The 20,349-nt window shown below is 37.6% G+C and overlaps 1 protein-coding gene across 1 annotated transcript in view; it reads left to right on the plus strand.

The window, feature by feature from the left end:
- VWA8 (von Willebrand factor A domain containing 8) overlaps positions 1 to 20,349 on the plus strand; it is a 179,089-nt gene that overhangs the window by 151,116 nt on the left and 7,624 nt on the right. Inside the window, exons 38-42 of the mRNA XM_062636836.1 lie at positions 4,447 to 4,555; positions 5,303 to 5,459; positions 6,050 to 6,158; positions 12,281 to 12,406; positions 14,144 to 14,302. Of these exons, the coding sequence (XP_062492820.1) occupies positions 4,447 to 4,555; positions 5,303 to 5,459; positions 6,050 to 6,158; positions 12,281 to 12,406; positions 14,144 to 14,302 (660 nt within the window). The remainder of the gene's footprint in view (positions 1 to 4,446; positions 4,556 to 5,302; positions 5,460 to 6,049; positions 6,159 to 12,280; positions 12,407 to 14,143; positions 14,303 to 20,349) is intronic.

The raw sequence follows: 20,349 nt of genomic DNA on the forward strand, positions 1-20,349 counted from the left end.
CATCCCTTTGCACCTGCAGGATGTTAGCCTGGAATTAGAGTATTCTCTCTGTTTTTTTCCTCCCTTTTTAGGTTGTCTCCAGGGTATTAAAATAAGCACTGTGTTTTGCATAAGCAGGGCCAGATGTGTTAAAGCAAAGAGGTGAAAGATCTGCTTCCCTGTACATGAGGCAGCTCACCCCCATCGGAAGCCAGAGTTTCTTTGCCAGTCCTCTGGTAGAAACTTGCATTTGTTGCTAGAAGCACCACAAAGGAGCTTTTCTGGCACTGATACATCCTGCACCCTTCGGGAATTTTAATGAAGTCAGCCACATCATAATACAGAAGTAAGCTGCTGTATTAAAAGACCATCTACTCTCTAGCCAGCTTGGGTTGAACAGAAGCCTGTCATGTATGGGGTAGGATGACAGGAATATCTACAACTGAGAAAACAATCTGCCTGAGAGATGCATCCCAGACTGAATCAAGGAAAAAGTCCTTCCATTTTGCTGGAAGCCATCACTCCTTTATTACTTTTCTGTTCAAAGCTAGAAATATTTTCAGCCTCATCTAATTTTTGTTTACAAAGTCTGAAAGATATTTCTTAACCTGTAACCTGGAGTTCTTTTTCTGTCAGTGGTTAAATCCAAGTACATGTTCTGCCCCGTGTTCTAAAGTCAGCTTTGTACAAGTCTGTAATGAAGGTATGGGCATCTAACACAGTGAGAAGCGTTGGTTAGATCTCCTGCATGAAATTCTGAGGAATAAAGAGAATATCAAGTGGGAAAATAGAGAAGGAGAGGAGATTCCTTCTCTCTTTCCCTGTTTCTGCAAAGGTAACTCCTGGAATTTTAGTCTTCAGTTTATTGTAACAGACTTGAACAAGAAGAGCTGATATGCGGGCTTAAAATGCATGGATGAAAATGTGGCAGTGTTGAAGGTCATGAATACTCTGAAAAATGAATGACCGAATAATGGTTATACTGAAATGTTCATTTCAGTTTACTTTGCTAAGTGTCTTTTACTCATTAAGTTGGATACTATTGTAAACATATTAGTAATAGATACTGATACATATTCAGTCTAGATGTACTTTGATTACGTTCTTTAAAGCATCTTATAAAAATTCAGGCAATTCAGTGATTTTATTGCCTTGCCATCAGACACATAAATGTGACATGGTAAAGAGTGGCTGTCATTTTTTTTGCTTGTCACAAGCAAACTGGGGGCAACCAGCACTTGTTAATGAAATGCACAGTTGTGCATGGGACATGGGACTGCCTTTGAGGTAGTGAAGCTTCTTTTTAAAGACTTTTTTTTTTCCTTTCAGTTTCATTGCAGTGTATGATTAAGATTACTGGATGCTGAATATTGTTAACTTCTCTTGTATGAAATCAGCTGAAGCTAAATTTGATGATGCTTTTGGTCAGTTTTACTCATACAGCCAGCAAGTTTTGTTTGCAATATATAAGAAGAAAATTAATTCTGTGGTCAAAAGGGAAGTACTGTAATTGTGAAAACAGGTCTTATATGAGAAGGAAATATTGATGTAAGTGTGAGACATTAATAATTTTAATAATTGAGTACAGCAGTCCTCTCTGTAATTCACAAACTTTTATTAATCTGTTATTGTAAGCTCTTTTCTTCCCATAGCTGTGACAGTGTCCTGTAGAGGCAGTGCAAGGTATGTGTGGGTCAGCTATGTGATTCTCAGTAAATTCAGCACCTTTCTCTTACTGAGGAATGATTGAAGTTTCAAAATGTGATATGTGTCAGTGCTTCCTTACTTTCCTGGCTTAATTTTATTAAACTAGATGATCAGAATTCAATAGAATTAATTCCCTATTAACTTAAGTGGCATGAATGCAGTTCTAGATCCACTTCCAAACATGGTTAAGGTTTGATTAGTGTACAATATAAAGTTTCCTTACCATAGTTTGCCTGACCATCTGAAGTCTAGACAAAACAACCAGCCTTTGACTCATCTTCAGAGTAGCCCCTATTACAGATTGCTATGCATTTAATAGCTATTTAGCATAAATATGCCAGACGTGGAGCACCTGGTTCCATTGTGTTGCTGAGTTCATTAAATCATGTAACTGGCTTCTCTGAGACTCTTCTTTACGTTACTATAAGAAGTGTGATAGGATCACTTAGTTTCCAAACTGAATGTGTTTTTATCAGTTTCCCTATTCAGTTCACTCTTAGAATCCCAGTGTTGTCAGAAAAAAAATAATGAAGTGTAGCCATGTAAAAGTGTTTTGGCATCCATTCATATATCTCAGAAGGAACTGATATAAGGTGAGTTGTTCAGATACTGTGTATCTCTCGTTGAATATAAAATGAGTATTTAGTTCTATTCCTGCCTAGCTGCCCTTGCTGTCAGGAGTGAATGGATGTGTAAGAGGCAGCACCAGAAAATGAAGTCAAAGCATTAACAGATCTTGTTATATGGTGTTGTTTCTTCATTTCCCTTTTTCGCAAGCACTTCTTTCATGCCATTGCCCCTTCAGGAAAACACATTCCTTTAGCATCTTTCTGACCTGCAGCCTTCATATTCTTCTCACATAAAATTTTTGTTCATTTGCTTCATTGACTTGGATGAGAAACCTCAGTATGTTCAGAAATTCCAATCAGGCAAGCTTCTGGAAGTTACTATGGATTTTTTAGGTTTCTTTGAGCTTGTTCAGAACTTTCAGTACTTGTTTTGCTTGTCTTCCTTTGCACTCCAGCCAAACTAGATGTTTCTCACTGACTCTTCTTCAGTTTGTCAGTTTATGTTTGCCTTATAGATCTCCCTTCTGCAGACTTCGGGTAATTTTCTATGAAGAATCCAGAAAGGTGAACATGTAAAACATTTTCCGTTATTTTATTGTTTCTCTTTATAGAATAATATTTTGATTCAGGAGGCTGACATGACTGTTCTGGTTTTATGATTTTATTTTAAACTAAGTCCAGTGATTTTTATTGACACACACTTAGATATATACTCTTTTTCTAAGGAAGAAGTTCATTCCTGTTAGGGGGGTGAGGCACTAGAATGGGTTGCCCAGGGAGGCTGTGAATGCTCCATCCCTGGCAGTGTTCAAGGCCAGGTTGGACAGAGCCTTGAGTGACATGGTTTAGTGTGAGGTGTCCCTGCCCATGGCAGGGGGTTTGGAACTAGATGATCTTAAGGTCCTTTCCAACCCTAACTGTTCTGTGATTCTGTAGTTCCGATAGTTTTGTAATCTACTACATATGTAAAAAAAAAAGGAACTGTTTATTTTTGAGGAAATCTCTTACACCAAAGAAGTATATGACCCTAAGGGTAACATGCTGTTCTGGTTAAGTGTCTTTTTTCCTATACAAATGTTAAATTAATGTAATTTATCAGATTAGATCTTGATTTTACACTAATGATATGGTTCACAGAGGATGCATTGTACCTCTTTGAATTAATATAAATTCTATAAAGAAAAAGAAACTGGTGTTTTGAATAACTGCCAAGATACTATTGTTAGAGCACATGTTTGCAGTTCAAAAATGTGTGGAATCCATGTCAGCACGAAGTTGAGTTTGCAAGACAGTGAATTCAAGGATTAAACTAATGTACAGTCACAGTGAAAACCCTGATAATGCCAGTGAAGTCCTGAGAAGGCAATAAATTGTAGTTATAAGGTACATAAATTCATCAGAGAATTAAATGTATTATGGTCGATAAGAAGAAGCTTAGAGGTTAAAGACATTAATTTCACATCTCTGTCATTAAGTTTCATTTAAAATAATAAAGTGGCATTAAATCATAGACAATATAGAAGGGCAGTTTACACATGAATCATTGATTCACAATATGACTCAGAGTTTATACCGGAAGGAGTATTTTTACCTTCAGTCATCCACTTACATCCAGCCCCAGCCTAAAGTGACTCACATCTGACAGCTGTTGGGTGGTCAGCTCTGCAGTGAATCGATGGGGAAAGTGCTGTCAGCAGACAGATGTAGAAAAATCACCACTGTAGACTTCTGCAGTCGTGGCAGGGAAGTTAAGGATTGCTTGAGCATGGTATTTGAGCTAGCCATTTACTGAAGGATCTCAGAGAAGAGCACGTCATTTCTTTAGTCCCTGTTCGTGAAAGGAAGGTCAATCTGCCCATCAGTAAAGAATGTCCAGCTGTAGTTCGGTGTGCATGAAATTTGTAAACGGATGTACGGTACTGTGGATGTATGGTACTATGAGAAGTGCTCAAACAGCACATGATAGTTTCTACAAATGTATGTTGTCAGTTATCAGAAAGCACATTTCTAATGTGGATAAGATTTGAATGCACTGAGTGGTTCGTATATGGCATCTAATGTGTCCTTATGTGGGTTATTGCATTTATTGAATTAATGCTCTAGCTCTTCAGCTGACTTAGTATGTTGTTATTAGATTGTTAGAGTGGTTTTCCTTGTTGAGAGATTTACAGCTCTATTCTTTATTTTACAGATAACCATTCAGAGGGACAGTGGTTTGGATGTCAGTTCCCCCAGACATGGAAAAGTGGATCCAGACAACATGCCGCATGTTGGTGGAAATACGTGGGCTGGTGGAACAGGTCTTTTGTACTTTTTGTTAATGCATCACTGACTGATATCTAAGGGCATTGCTGTGCCAGTCAGAAATCAATTTATACAAGGACATCCTCTGCCTAGAGCTATTTACCCAATACAAGGTTGCTTTATTGCCAGGGAAAAGAGGTATTTACAGAGTCTAATTTAAACTGTGTGTAGCAGAACTCCAACTACATTTTTATGTTGTTTCTTTTCATTGGCCATGTGGAGAACCAGAGGCTTGCAGCCATAGATGCTAGGCTTAGTTATTTGCCATTCTCTTACATGTGTCTGTAGTCGCAGCAATTTAGGTGGTTTAGGCAAGAGGCACACAGAACAGGCATAGTGCCTCCTAATTCTAAAACGTCATGATAGTGAAGATAGAAAGTGGTTTGGGAGCAGTGTAAACCAACAAATTCTAGGGAGAAGACAGAGTTTGAATGAACGGCTTTAAGGACCAGGAGTTTTGAGATGTACAAAACTTTCATGATGTATAGTCCCCCTCATACAGGTGAAAACCATTATGAGTCTGGTCTCAAGGGGTGGTAAACACAAATATTCCATTGGAGTTCTTCTTTACCATGGTAGCTGGTTTGGTTTTGAAAATCTTTGGCAATAAATATTTCTACTGGGGATTGTTGGCAACATTTTTGGAGTTTCTGTAGATATGACAATGGAAACATTAAAGAAAATGTGTTCTTACTTATTATCAAATGCATAGTCTTAACTGTTTCTTATCTCAACTATGTTAGGTGGGAGAGACACTGCTGGGTTAGGTGGCAAAGGTGGGCCATATCGACTGGATGCTGGCCACAGGGTTTACCAAATATCTCAAGCTGAAAAGGATGCAGTTCCAGAGGAGGTTAAGAGAGCTGCTCGAGAGATGGGTGAAAAGGCCTTTAAACAGAGGTAATGTAGAAGCCTTTATTTTCCCTTCCATTTTCCAGAGAATTTGAAAAAGATGGTTAAAAAGAATTTTCTTTCTTAACTGCGTTTATCAAGTACCTTATCCTGTTTGTTACCATTTAACAGAGCTTGCCAGCATGTGTTTAACTGTTCTGGACAAGATGCATAGAATATTTTATTGAATTAAGCCGAACTTAAAATTACTGTGATTTGGTAGAGTAAAATGTACCTAGGTGGATAAGGAGACTGATGAGAATATTTATCTTCTGAAAAAAATGTATCTATCTGCCATATGGAAATTTCTTTGAATTATGATGAATCCAAATTATATGTTGTAAGGAATTCATCACCTAAGAAATATCTTTCAGGATGGACCATTATGAGCAAATTGCTTCTATTTGAAAGGTCTGTAGGCAAATGGTGAGATGACTTGAACTATTATACCTCAGCAGACACTTTTACAGTGCCACAGGTAGTCCCTACATTGGGAAGAATTTCCCTGTTATCAAATAAATAAACCTGTTGTTTACATATGTAAGTGAATGATATGCTGGTTTCCTAAACTGTTCTTAGCTCCCTGTTCTTTGCTTCAGATTGAAAGAGATTCAGATGAGTGAATATGATGCATCAACTTATGAAAGGTTCTCTGGAGCAGTCCGACGTCAAGTTCAGTCACTCCGCATCATCCTGGACAATCTGCAGGTAATAAAGGAACATGGTGAGCACATTACATTAGGCCCCAAATGCTATCCTGTGAATATCCTGTTGCCATCTGATGATTGTACCTTTGAGGACTGAAAGATTTGGGTTATAACGATGAACAGGAAAAACACTCTTGTATTGGATATAAGGAGGAAATTCTTTCCTGTTAGGGTGGTGGGGCCCTGGAATAGGTTGCCCAGGGAGGTTGTGTATGCTCTATCCCTGGCAGTGTTCAGGTTGGACAAGCCTTGGGTGAGATGGTTTAGTGTGAGGTGTCCCTGCCCATGGCAGGGGGGTTGGAACTTGATGATCTTAAGGTCCTTTCCAACCCTAACTATTCTGTGATTCTGTGATTCTGCTATTTCACAGGCAGCTTTTAAGGGGATCACAGTGTTCATCTCTACAAGTCACAGTATTCCCATACCAGAGTTTACAAAGATTACTGACTCAGGAGCAAAATTACATGAAAGAAAACAATATATGTTATTAAAAGAATATGTGATGGTCTGCAGAGCTCAGCCTTTGTCTTTACCTCCTGTCCAAAAGACATTTTTTTAGCTGAGAAGTGCAAATGCTATAGATGTTAAAAGAAATACCCACTTTGGTTGAGACTTTCAGATGCATCTTCAGCTGAAAACATGATTTTTTCTCAGGTTTGTTTTTAACACATACTAATAAAAAGAGGTATAGCCCAAATCTCCTAGGTGGAATTCCAAATCCACTAGTTTGCCTTTCTTCTAGGAATCTGTCTTGTGGTTGTTCCAGGTTTTATCAATACCAGTGATCATATGGGGGTAAATAAAATTTAAAAGTGTGTTCTTTCTAGGAGGAATATTCAAATCTTCACTTGAAATGAAAGGAAATTAATTTTACTCCTTACAAAATACCTCTGATTAAAAATATTTCTGTTGAAGGCTACCAACCACTGGTATACATATACCTTAGTTTATTAGTTAGGCACTGTGCTGTGGCTAATCTGTCTCCTTACTTTTGCAATAAAACTGAAATATCAAAAGAAATTACTTCGTATGCTTGGCAGACTCCTCCTAGGTACGAAACATCCAATCCCTTGGTACTGCAAATAAGAAAGGTAGCATTTTTCTTTGCCTTATTTATATCTTTAAGCTTTTGTAACTACAACAACACTACTATAATCACATATATAGAGAGAGAACCATTAGCAAGTGAGCCAATTTTATTATGATTGTATCAATTTAGAGAGCTCCTCATGTAATGAACTTTTGAGACTGTCATAATTAGGTGACGTGTGCACCTAATATGTGTGTTTCAGTTCAGGACATAGGCTTTTGGCTTATGAATTTAAATATAAATCTCAGGATTTCTTACATCATTTGTATCTAGGTGATCTTTTTACCATGTTTCTAGTAGACATGCTATTGGAAGCACACTCTAGGTGTGAAATGAATAAGTGAATCTTCAGTTTATAGTCTTTTTTTTTGTCTGTCTTAACTATTCCTTGGAGCCAAAATTCTTACATTCAGAGATCACATAAATTATAATCAAAATATAACATATTTTAATATAGGGAGACATAACCTGTTGCTTTCTTAAAAAGATCATTTTAATATCAAAGCAAAGTCTTATAAGCCTCAGTATTTTATGAGACTTTGCTAACTTACTTTCAAAATCTGTAACAGCTAATCACAGAGCTAGTATATGTACTTTATGATGAAGAAACAAACTCACTGAATTTGGAAAAGCTAGATTGTAGAATAACAACAATATTGAAAGCTAATTTTTAACTTCAATTTTTATACAGATTTGGGGAGGTTTTCTTGTTAGAAGCTGCACTAGGAAAATGAAGACAAATTATAATAGGAGTTACTTAGTTGCAAAATGCTTTCTATTAATTGAGAAGCTGAGTCCAAGCACATTTCATGTTATCTTTTTGTATTTATCTGAATTCTTCAACATGGTTAGTTATTCAACCCTGATGAAACACTGTGCCTCTGTGTCCCTTTTATCTGGATAGTCCTAGGTACACCATTGGTTCTCAGCTAAAACAGTTTTATTTCTGCTATCAATCAGATATTCCTCATTTCTCAAATAAGAAGTCAGCAACACAGCTGTAGTAAACTTTGCAGCTCAAATGTCTGTGTGTTTTTAACTTTGCGAAAATCCCATATTACCTTTTCCTTAGAGAACATTTCAGCTTTTTAAAAACATTTGAATTTGCTTTGTTTCAAACTCAGCGTGTTCACATAATGGAAATATATTGTCCATGGGTATTTAATATGGATTTTCTTTTCAACAGATGTGTTTTATTGTTAGGTGTGTGGAGTTTTTAAAAAACATGTTCCTTTGATAAAATTTTACATCTCAAGAATCAAGAGGCTGAGATTCAGGTCAAGTTGTTAATGGCTTGCAAAAATTCGTACCAACAGGAATAGGCTGATCCTTGAATGTAATACATAAATACAGTCTGAGAATATAATTTCATTGTTAATTTTGCTTTGCATAACTCACTGATCTCTGTCAGCTCTTTGAACAACATTAACAAAAAATAGCAAATTGTTATTTATCTTCAGTAGCAAAGCCAGAAGTCTAGGAAATGTGGTTAATGATGAGCTTTCTTCTCTCTCCTCACGCTGGCCAAACCCAGAATAAAGCTTGTCTGAACTCCAGATTCAAAAGATTATGGTCAGTCAGTCACTCAGAAAGAGTGACTTAGATTCTTAGATTTTATCTTAGATTTTATACACCTTTGCCTTCCAGAAAGTATTTCTCTTTTTATTTATTATTACAGAGGGAACCCAGGGCAACTGTCCCTGTAGCTTCTGAGCATCATTTAGGTACCTGCATTTAAACTGGGCAAACCTGAGCCTGTGTCAGCGAGCCTGCTGGGGCTCTGTCTGATTTAGACCATGTGGGAGCTGTCTGGTCATAACAGCAAGAATAAAGTAGTGGCAGCCTTATAATAAACAGGGCTCAGAGAGCTGACAATGCAAAAACTCCTGTGCCGTGTCAGTAGTGGTTTTGTGATTTCAGCAGCTAAGGGAACATATGCAGAATGTTTTCCCAGAATCAAATGCAGACCACAACTGGCAGCATTTCATACCATCCTATATCATTACAAGTGGCATATTTAGATGTGATCACTTCAGATACACAACTTTTTCTGTGATATTTGTAGACATCACAGTTACATTTTGGAAGGGGGGGTTGTAAATATGTCTTTGGTACCTTTCACTTAAAAGATTTACTGCGGTGGTGTATTGCAATCAGCCATCGCCCTGCTGGTAAGATATGATATCTAGCATGTTTTTCTAATTTCAGAAGCAGCACAATGAACACTTACATTTTTTCATCCGTACAGTCCCAGTATATTACAATAGTAATGGGTTGTACGCCCTTTCTAGTAAAATATCAAAGCACAGTGTATATATGTAATAGTTCTGGTTTTCTCTTAAAGTTGTAAGTGCTTTTAAACTTTTATTGCTTTTAAGCTTGTGAAAATTGCATATTGAAAATGCTTTGAAGCTTCTCTGAAATATATATGTGCACTGTATAACATACATGCTTAAGGGAACTTTTTTAGCATTTATAAAGGAAATAAATTCCTGGGAATTCTGCACGGAAGAGGCAGATGCTAAGTAAGTAGTCTAAATAATTTTAGCATTATTTTGGAAAGAGGTCAGATTTTGTCAGCATTCTTTCCTAGTTTAGGAGAGAATATCTACTCTGTGTTCCTCCAATAAAGTTTCAGCTCAAATACTAGCTTTTGTCTCATAAGCTTCAAAAGGGATTGGAATGTTTTTAACTATGTCCATAGTCTCACCCTGCTGTTTCTTGAACAGCAAATGATCACAAAACTAAATGAAAAGCTCAGTGAAAACAGCAGAGAAAGTAGTTAAGAATTAGCTTAATGTAGCCAAAACTTTATCATCTTCTGTTGTTCATCCCTCCTGCCTACTGAAAAAAAAGCAAATGACAAAAATTTGGCAAAACAGCAGCCCTAAGGAAACGCTTACAGCGGCTGACTAGGATCAGAGTCATCTCATCTGCATCATCCTAGAAAGTGCATAATTCATTTTAGACAGGCTGTGCTCACTCAGTAGCATGTTGTCTCCAGGAACATTTTTTTTTAATGGGTAGTTGGAATGTTGTTGAAATTTGCCATGGGTGTTTCACAGGGACTGTCGTGATAGAACAAGGAGCAATGGGTTCAAGCTTAAATATAGGAGATGTAGGTATTAGAAAGAAATTCTTTACTGTGAGTGATGCAGCACTGGAACAGGCTGCGTAGGGAAGTTGTAGCTGCTCTGTTCCTGGCAGTGTTCAAGGCCAGGTTGGACAGGGCTTGAGCAACATGGTCTAGTGAAAGGTGTCCCTGCTCATGGTAGGAGGCTTGGAACTAGATGATCTTTAAGGTCCTTTCCAATCCAAACCATTCTATGATTCTATGATTCTGTGATTTTGATGGAGCATGTAGAGGTCACCTGGAATTTGCAGGTATCATCTCTGTGATGTTATACAACTCTTTGGGCAACGATGGAATTGATGATCCTACTGAATAAGGAACTTTAAATTTCTTGCCAAGAATATTTAATGATACTGGTAACTATTAGCTGGTGGTGAAAAAAACTCATGGATGCCCCCCTGCCAAAGTGGGTTAAAGCTAGGTTGACTGCAGCACCATGAAATTCTGTCAGACAGCACAACTAACTGTAGTTAGAAAGAAATCTTTTCCTCTTTTACTTTCTGTGATATACAAAAAAGCTGAGGTTTCTATGTATTTGCATTGGTTTTGCATCCCATCTGTAAAGTTTTTGACACTACCTAGCTAAAAAAAAATGTTTGTCACAGTAATGTAAATTCTATACTGTAAAATTAATCAAAAAATCGCTTCCTTGTGCCTTTGTATTCTTCCTGCCCTCTTATTTTCATAGGAAAGTAGTCCATTTAGTCTTGAGTCACTGTAAGCCAATAGACAGAACTCCTTCCATACATACCAAAAAGAAAACCTCATTAATTTTGACCAAAGTGAAATCATAGATTCTCTGAGTCTTAAGAAGCCATCATCTGAGTGCTCAGATTGTACAAAATTATAAAAATTCATCCTCTCAAATCCCAGGCCTGCAGTTTACTAGGGATTTGTAATGTGACACTTCCTGCTCATTGGAAAGCAACTGATTTTCATTCCTGAGAACTAATGTTTAAGGCAGTTTGTGTCCTGCTGGATATTTGATTTCCCTCCAGCTGCTGAGCAGTAATTTGCTGAGAGTACAAAAGCATTATACATATATAGATTTAAAATCTTTCCTTGCTGGGCTTACTACTAAATTAAGCATCTTCAACCTGAAGATTTAAGCAGAAATTAAGTAAACCATGAAACCCATATATGCAGACTTTGCTGTCTTTAGAGGGATCTAACTTATTATGAACCATGATGAAGCTATCCTTTGGAAATGTTCTTAAATATGTTGCTTATAATATTGAAACACTTGAGTCTTCAGTCTTAAGTGCTTGCTTCTATGGAGAGGAGTTCCATGAATATTTGAGTTCCTGGATTGTAATGCATGTTCATTAAGTGACGCTGTAGATAACCAATGCCCATTTAAATAAAACAGAAGCCTTTAGTGGACTGTCTCTTAAGTATCACAATTGCCAAGGTTTTTATTTTAAAACAGAAAAATAGTTTGTTGTTATTATCGTTTTAAAAGAAACCACTTACCGTTACCTAAGGTGAGCACTGCTTGGTTTTACGTTTAAGTTACCTGCTGTTTTATTCTTGCACTGCTTGGTTGGAGACACATAACAAATGGTCAGTTATGTGTGTCTCTCTGGTTGTATTTCTGCACAGTTACGTGCATTACATTGTTACGTGCATTTCCAGCATATTTGCAAGAAAAAAGGTTAACATTTCTGCAGTCCACAATTAAACTCCCACATATGAAACAAGTTCTTTGGCAGTGTTAATTTTTCTTTCAGAGAAGAACAACATGTAAAGCTATGTAAATGTGCTTGGATTTCGTTGACTTAGGCCAAAATTATCACATCATTACAAAGAAAATTCATGCGTATGTCATGTCCAGTAGGTCTTAAATTGTCTAACATACACTTGTGTTGCTGAGTGAATTAAATTTTCTTTTCTGTTGTAGGCCAAGGGTAAGGAAAGACATTGGCTGAGACACCAAGCTGTTGGAGAGCTAGATGATGCCAAAATCATTGATGGGCTGACAGGAGAAAAAGCCATATATAAACGACGGGGAGAACTTGAACCACAAGTAAGTATTCAACAAGTAGCAGGGAAAGGTGGGGAAGAGCTTAAATGGTTTAGTGATTTCATAGTGGCTGTACCAATATCTTGGAGTGTCTGGAGTTTGGGTAAGTATATAGGGATGAGAAACTGGTAAGAATCATCTCTGGCTTTGGATGCTGATCTAGGCAGTGCTTTGTTTTAATCCATTGCAACAAGTTTTATTTTCTTATTTTATATTTTAATGAGCTGATGGCAATTAACAGAAAACATTTTGTCTGGTTTTATCAGGAAAAGGAAAATATTTTCTAACTTCATTTTTTTTTCAATAAATACCCTGATACCCTGAAAGTTTAAGTAGTGTTTTACAAGTGTCTTTCCCATATTCCATGATAGGCAAAGAGTTTCAACTTCCACAAATATTTCAATTTACAAGAATAAAAATTATAATGGGAAAAAAGTGTGAGGAAAAGCCATGAAAATATGATGAAGTTTTCATCCTATGGCTCTATTCAGCCATTCCTTAGAAAACATTATGGTTAGGCCTATGTGAGTCAGCAACAGGGAAACCACTTGAATCAGACCAACAAAACCTGGCCAGAACTGATAGGGTTAGTCTACAATATTTAGCAGTAATATTTAATGACAGATTGCAGTTTTTAACTGCACCAAGACTTTCTTTTAAGTAGCAGAGTACAACATCTTTGTTTGTGTCAGCAACACACATCTGAGGAATGTGTTAGTTTTTATGCTGCTTGGTCCTGATGTCTGTTGCTTTGAACAGTTTATGGAACTTGGAACTGCCTGTGTGAAAGATCATGAAGAGAAAAGTGATTAGATCTTCATTTCTCATTTTTTCACAGTGTATTTACTCAATGTATCACTCTTAAGGCTTCGTAAATATATCTCAATTGGGGAAATAAAGGTCACCTTTAATTTTGAATTAAAAAAATAATTATATATATATGGGCCTGTGTGTCCCTTTGGTTTCGGGAGATCAGGAATTCCACAGTCTATTAGGAGAATAATTAAAATAATAAAGCACACAAATGCTTGCAACCCTTTACAGGTAAAAGAAACATTTTAGTTCTTTGGTTTTAATATGACTGAGGTTTTTTTTCCAGATCCTCTTCAACAGCATTATAGTTGAATCAAGACTCATCTCATTGCACACTAAATAAAACACCTCTCTTGTGCATACTGTGCCAAAAATTGTTAAAACAGATGGGGATTGTTTTCAGGAAAAAATAATGGTTTCAGCATCAGAATGAAGAAGAAGCTGGTAGTTAATCAAAACAAGATTTCAAGCATTTTTGGAAAGTTACTAACCTCAGCAGACAAGTTTTTACAGTCTTACCCAGGTCCCTGTTAGTACCGTAAGCCAAGGAGAAGCATTTCAATTATGAGCCTTGGCAGAAAGAGCGAATTTGAGAGTCTCTACTGAAATGAAACGTTAAGAATCAAAACTGAGACAGAAAAAGTATTTTCCTGACAAGTATGTGTGGAATTTTTTGAAGTATTTTGTTTCCAGTCATTGAGGGTGAGGGGAAGGAATGAATTGAGGTGTCAAGTAAATTGTTTGAAACAGAAAAAAAAAAAAAATAAAGTATTTTGATCTTTTTGTTAAAATAGTTAGTGTTTGCTGGATAAAAGTTTCCTACTTCTCAAAGTGCATTGAATTCTCTTTGTGAAATGTTTTATCACTGCTAATGTTCAGCTTTCCCATTTATATTGGTATTCTTTTTCTGCTGTGTTTCCCTGTCAGCCTGGGAGCCCCCAGCAGAAACCCAAGCGCTTGCGCCTGGTGGTGGATGTTTCCGGTAGTATGTACCGCTTTAATGGGGTGGACAGACGCCTGGAACGCTCCATGGAGGCTGTCTGCATGGTCATGGAAGCTTTTGAGAATTATGAGCACAAATTCAAGGTAATTACAGCTGGGCTAGGAGCTCTGTGGTTATTGAACAGGCTGTGTGGAGCACTGGAAAAAGTGTTTCAGCAGTCAGTCTAGCCAAAGAGCATTATTCATTCCCACAAGGAAATAAGGACATTAATCTATTTCTAGCAACCTGAAAAATAATACTAGTGAATGGATGAGAAACATTACACACTTCAGCAGGGGAGGATTCAATGTAAGATATTCAAAATTCTGGTTTAGTAAAATTTGCTGCTTTTTTCTGTGTTTGTCAGTTTATTTGTTTTTTAAGCAGAAACTTTAAGCCTACAGAACACAAGTAAATATAACTTCAGTATGCGCATAGATGCCCTGCCTTTCCCTCTGCCCAGGGTACAGACAGTAGTACATTGTCCTGGGAAAAGAGCTGTATCTTTGTCTCTGACTTGTGTTCTCTTCCAGTTACCTGAAAGCAAGAAACTGATTTCTTGTACTGAAAGATATTAGGTTCCAGAGGTTATTTAATGGTAGCCTCCAAAGGAAATGTAAATAAATGTTATACCCATTTTTGTCTCAGTAATCCATTTAGGCTTGGGTCTAGAGTATGTTTCTTGAAGTTTAAAAAAGACAGGAATTGCCAGTCTCAAGTTAATTCTTTTTGGACTCAGTGTTTAATGGAAGAATAAAGATGTCTGATGCCTTTTCAGAAAAGCATCTCAAACATAAGACTTAAATCTGAGCAAAATGTAAAACCTACTAAACAAGGTTAATAGAAAATTTAGTCCAGATCAATTCAGTCAGGTCTGCTTCACGATGTTCCTCCAACAACATAATCTTGCAGTTTCTATTCTTCCGTGGAAGAAGGACTTTATTGGTTCAGCTGATCATGTATCTCCTGCTTACTGATAATAGAAAACTTAATGACAAATCAAGTTTTAAAACTTAACGACAAATTAATTACGGGGGAAGTGTAATTGTTCAACACTGGTTTTGTAGCCTGGTAAATCAGTCATATCCGAGCTACATATTAGTGTGGCAAAATGCAGGCTCATCCACAAAGGACAAAATGAAAGTAGTGGACACAAGGATAAATATCATATATTGGGGTATAGCGAACATGGCTTTTGTAAAGGGAAGTAATGCAATCTGAAGAGTCTTTATGTACAACAAGCAAGGTTACATGATAGACTCTCCTTAGTCAAAAGCTTTTTACAAGTTCCCCCACCCCATACTCGTGAGCAAACTATACTACTTGGGAGATAAAAGGGAAAGCCTTCAGATAAACAAACTGCTGCTGAAAGTATATAAAACAGACTTAATGATCATTTTTTGGAGTGAAGAAGTGAAGGAAGGTCACTGTTGAACCTGTGTTGGTACTTGTGCCAGAGCCCATGTTGGTGTGTTGTTCTGTATGTTCAGGGTAATATGTAAAAGGGTTAATGAGGTGATGAAAGTTGCTAGTTGTATGGAGTTATTTGGGAAAACAAAAAGGGAAGTCCAGCTGTAAAAGTTGGAGAAGGGCCTGGCTGTACATGGTGACTGGGAAATAAAATGGCAGATGATATTCAGTGCTATTAAATGTGAAGTGCTGCAGATGGAAGAAAACAATTCTGATTTTAAATACACAGTGAAGAAATCTCAGCTATCTGTTAATGCTCCCTCTCAGCTGTATATTAGTGCTCAACAAAGAAATGTTGTAATTATTTTGTATGGTTCTTTGAACACTCAGTGCCCACCAGTTGTCCAAAAGCTAATTGAATGTTAGAAACTATTAGCAAAAGAACAGAGAATAAAGCAGAAAGCATCAGAATGATGCTGTAAACATCCATAGTGCATTCAGATCAGTAGTAATATGTGCAACTTTGGTCCCCCATCTCGCAAAAGTTCTTGTAGAGCTGAAACAGAAGAGAGCATGACAAAGATTACAAAGGTTATGGAAGTGTCCCCATACAAAAAATGGGTAAGGATGCAAGAACTGCTCAGTTTGGAGGAGATAAAAATCAAGGACTGGATAAAATCTGGAGTGAAATGGAAGCAGTGACCAGGGCACAGTCGTTCATTTGGTTCTGCTACAGCTGTTCTGCTCATTATGAACACTGAGTTATTTTACATTTAAACAACAGAGGACAGTGGCTTAGAAGGATGACACTGCAAAAAGATGCAGTGCAGCGGTAGACAACCAGCTGTGCTTATTTCCAGTGTAGCTCTATAGCTGAGAACCCAGACATGACCTTCAGGTACATGGTAAAGGAATAACATTTAGAAGTAAGCAGACAGACTGTGCAGAATTAGTAAGATCATTAAGAACTGTCTTCAGTTCTGGGATTTTAAAAATCTATGTTTCATTACCTTTCAAATCCCTCTGTGTCAATTATAGATTGTTATATTTTGCTTGGCAATAGTTGCTATTGGCCAGTGTTTTGCCCTGCACATAGATGAAAGCCTGTATTTGGCCAGACAAATAGCTCAAACTGCAGTTAGTTGTAGCAGTAGATGTGCCTCTCTAACAACCACTTACCATTTATAAAAACACATGCCAAAACCATGTGCAGTTATTAGATGTGAACATTGCTGCGCTTTGGTGATAGTAAGACATGAATAGTAGTGTTATCCTTGCAATCTCTATGAGTCAAGAGACTTGTAAGGTTAATTTCATACTTAAAATAACAGCGGTGAGGAAGATGCTGGAAATTTTAGTGACAGACCAAGGAAAAAAGCTGTCATCAGCTTCTACATCAGTCCATCATCAATTGAGTAGGGTAATTCTCCTCTATTTAAGGGCTCCTTCCACTGGATAGAGACCTCTGGGGAGGCAGTAACAGTCCCTTCATTCTATGCTGGTGAGATCCAGTGTGAGTTCTGTCAACTTGAGAGCATTTGCCTGTGGGAAGAAAAGTATTTTTCTTCCTCTACATCTCACTGGGATTTGATTCATTCAAAGCATAATATCTAAAAAAATAGATCAAAGGTAACTAGTCTGGGATGTGGCCTTATGTTTCACTGGCCACTGAAGTCATCCCCCAAAATGAGCAGAGAGTCATTTATTAACTTGTCATATTTGAACCATATTCTTAACATGATCCAATGATTAGGCTAAAATATCTCTTTTTAACCTACATTACAGAGTCCTCTCATACTAGAAATTTCCTGTGCATGTGCTGATGAACTCTTGGAGTCATTCTTTTGATAAAAAATAAATGTCATTTCTGAAATCTACAGGTTGAAGGTTCAGGTGGTTTTGGTGTGTAACCTGGTATGGCAGTTGCTGCCCCTGGATTAATGTGATCAATAACCAGAGCTCGTGCTAGTTCCTTGGTTTCTAACAAGTGTAATTAAGTCTTCAGATAGTAGGAGAACCAGTGATTGTTTTAAAATACTACTAATTCTAATCTGTAAAATACTGACACTCAGCAAGATGCTGCTAATTTTTCTCAGGAAAAAGCTGAAGTTTTGGTGTGTCTGCAAAAATAGCATACATTTCTCATTTCTAAAAGAGGAACTGTTTGAAGGAAGAGAAAAGAACACACAACTGTGTCCTCTGCAGTGAGAAATCTGCAGTTTATCATTTTTGTCTTTCTCTCTCTAATCCTCTTGTCTGTATTTTTGTAAAAACAGGCTTTTTTGGCCTTCAGATACACCTGCTGTTATCTGTTCCTGTTGTAGCCCCATCTGCAAGGGTCACAACAACATGTGATACAAATTTGAGGGGTTTTGTGTACAACATATGTTGAACCTGGGGGACCATCAGGCTTGCTGAGCAAAGCATTCTAAGGGGATGTACATAGCAAAGTTCCCTTCCGCTGTCTAAGTGCAGTGCAAACTTCAGAAACCAGCTCTTGGCTTTTGCTCAAGACCACTTTTCTGCTGGTGCTTGATTTAGTACTGTGCTAAAGTTGTGAATTAATCAGATGGGCTTTTCGTTTGTTGTTTTATCCTGCCAGGCTGAGCTTTCCCCTTGCGTGGAACCTCTTTGATCACTGATGATGTTGATTGACCGGTCTTTAGAACACTTAATGAAGGTAGAGAATACTTTCTCCCTGCCTTCCAACACAAGAGCTAAGTATCAACAAGCAGTAATGAAGTTATCCTTCATAAAAAGTCAGACAAGTGCCAGCAGGTATTTGTCAGGGTTTTATGCTTGCACAGGACAACCTGCCTGCTTCCATTTCCCATAAGTGCAGGCAGTGAATCATTCCTTGTCAAGGGGGAAATGGGAGGATCATCCCACAGTAAGGAAATCCATTTAAATTAACAGCCATGTTTCACAGCCCTCCTCCAATGTCATCTCATCCACGCTTTCTCTCAAGTGCTTTAATAAGAAGAAGAGTGGGAGTAACTGAGATAATAGAACCCACATTCTCAGCCTTATCCTGACAACAGAGGTTAAATGTTCCTACAAAGACCCCTTCGCCCCTTTAAATGTGCAGATGCATCACTTATATGTGTAAGATATAACAGGCAAGTTCTTTTGCAGGATTAAAGTTTTTACATGTTTTTTTCCATCTCATTTTATGTGCCAGTTATTTGAAGATGCACAGAGGACAGTTTGTTCTTTGTGTTGTCTGAGATAGTTTTACGTCTGTCACACAAACCATATGGTTTTGTATCATCCCTAATTACCATCATTTGCACACATGATAGCAGATTTAGGAGGCATGTCCACTAAATTATCCAACAGCAATTATATGCAGCCTTTAAAATATTATAAGTGGCTCAATAAATAGCATGTTATATAACTAGCAGAAAAGGCCTGAATTGTGATTTATAGATGTATTAAAGGGATATTGCAGATTTTATATGCCCATTTCAGCATTCCCTATTAGTAAAATTTAGTATGGAGACAGCACCATTAATTTAGGAAGAGATGTCCCACATGTTTGGCAGAACAGTTCTTTTTAAATAATAAACAAAAAGTTTGAAATAAATTCAGAAAAAAAGAAGGTTCAGTGATGTCCAAAGAAAAGATGAATTTATAAAGATCTAGCCCTCTGGCAGAGATCTGTCTAATTCACACTGCCTTTTACATTCAGCATGTGTCTTCTTTCAGCTTAAATGCCTTCAGAAATGAAACCTTTTGACATGGCAGCTGCAGAAGACAAAGACTTCCATTTTACCCATTTTAAGCAGCAGCAAGCATCTATTCAAAATGTGCAAAATGTTACAGTGGAATAGGGATTGTTTTAACCTGTAAGGAAAGAAACCAACAGAATGATGCTATTTTGAGAGACGTTTACATGTAACGTACTCAGCTCTGAATAGAGCAGTTCTTGTCTCCGTGTACCTGAAGCTATTGGAAAACAAGCCGCTGTGTACCACAATAATATATTAATTCAGTCAAGTCTGCATTATAGCAAACATGTATCTTGCTCCTGGATTTGTCCTGAGAGCCTATGCGTGCAATCTATTTTGTAAAACAAAGCAAGAGTCAGTTCCAAGTAAGATTGTATCACAGCTCTTCTCTTACTTGTAACTCCATGAATTCTCCTAGGTAATTCATGAGAAAAAAAGCGTTGTATCCTTGCTTCTCAGTGGCCCTTTTACTGTGCTTGTCTTTACCTACTGCAAAGGAAGGAAACTGGTTTTGACAAAGCGTGCATGTGCCTGCCTGTGTTGGGGTTCCTGGTTAGACAGGGCTATGGGAGCTGTCTGCACCTTTTCTTTAAAAGGAGCACACCAAGATAACGTCGAATCGCTGAGGGTTCACAAACCAGGAGGATGTAATAATTTACTGAAAGAACACCTGGGTGAAATATTTAAATCCTCCTTCTTTGCCCTTGCAGAGTGGGCTTCTTCACTCCAGTTTTACTCCTGTTCCAAACTCTGCATTCCTGAATTGCCATAGACTCCATACATTCTCCTGGACACGATTCTCCCTTCTGTCACCTCTAAAGATCGGCTTTAGCCTGCTCCCTTCCCTCTCTTTCTCCCAAGGAGGGTCTCCCAGGCTGCAGTCCTATGTTGGCTTAAGTCAATCCAAGTCAATGCTGCTACATTCCTCCTTCTCTGGGGCACAAGTACTCATCCAGCCTCACAGTTTGGGCAGCTAAGCTGCACAAAAGCAACCTTACCCTCATTAGGTT

This window comes from Pezoporus occidentalis, unplaced genomic scaffold (assembly GCF_034315485.1).
Source record: "Pezoporus occidentalis ecotype Australia unplaced genomic scaffold, CSIRO_AGI_Poc_V1 ctg5, whole genome shotgun sequence".
Taxonomy (NCBI): domain Eukaryota; kingdom Metazoa; phylum Chordata; class Aves; order Psittaciformes; family Psittacidae; genus Pezoporus; species Pezoporus occidentalis.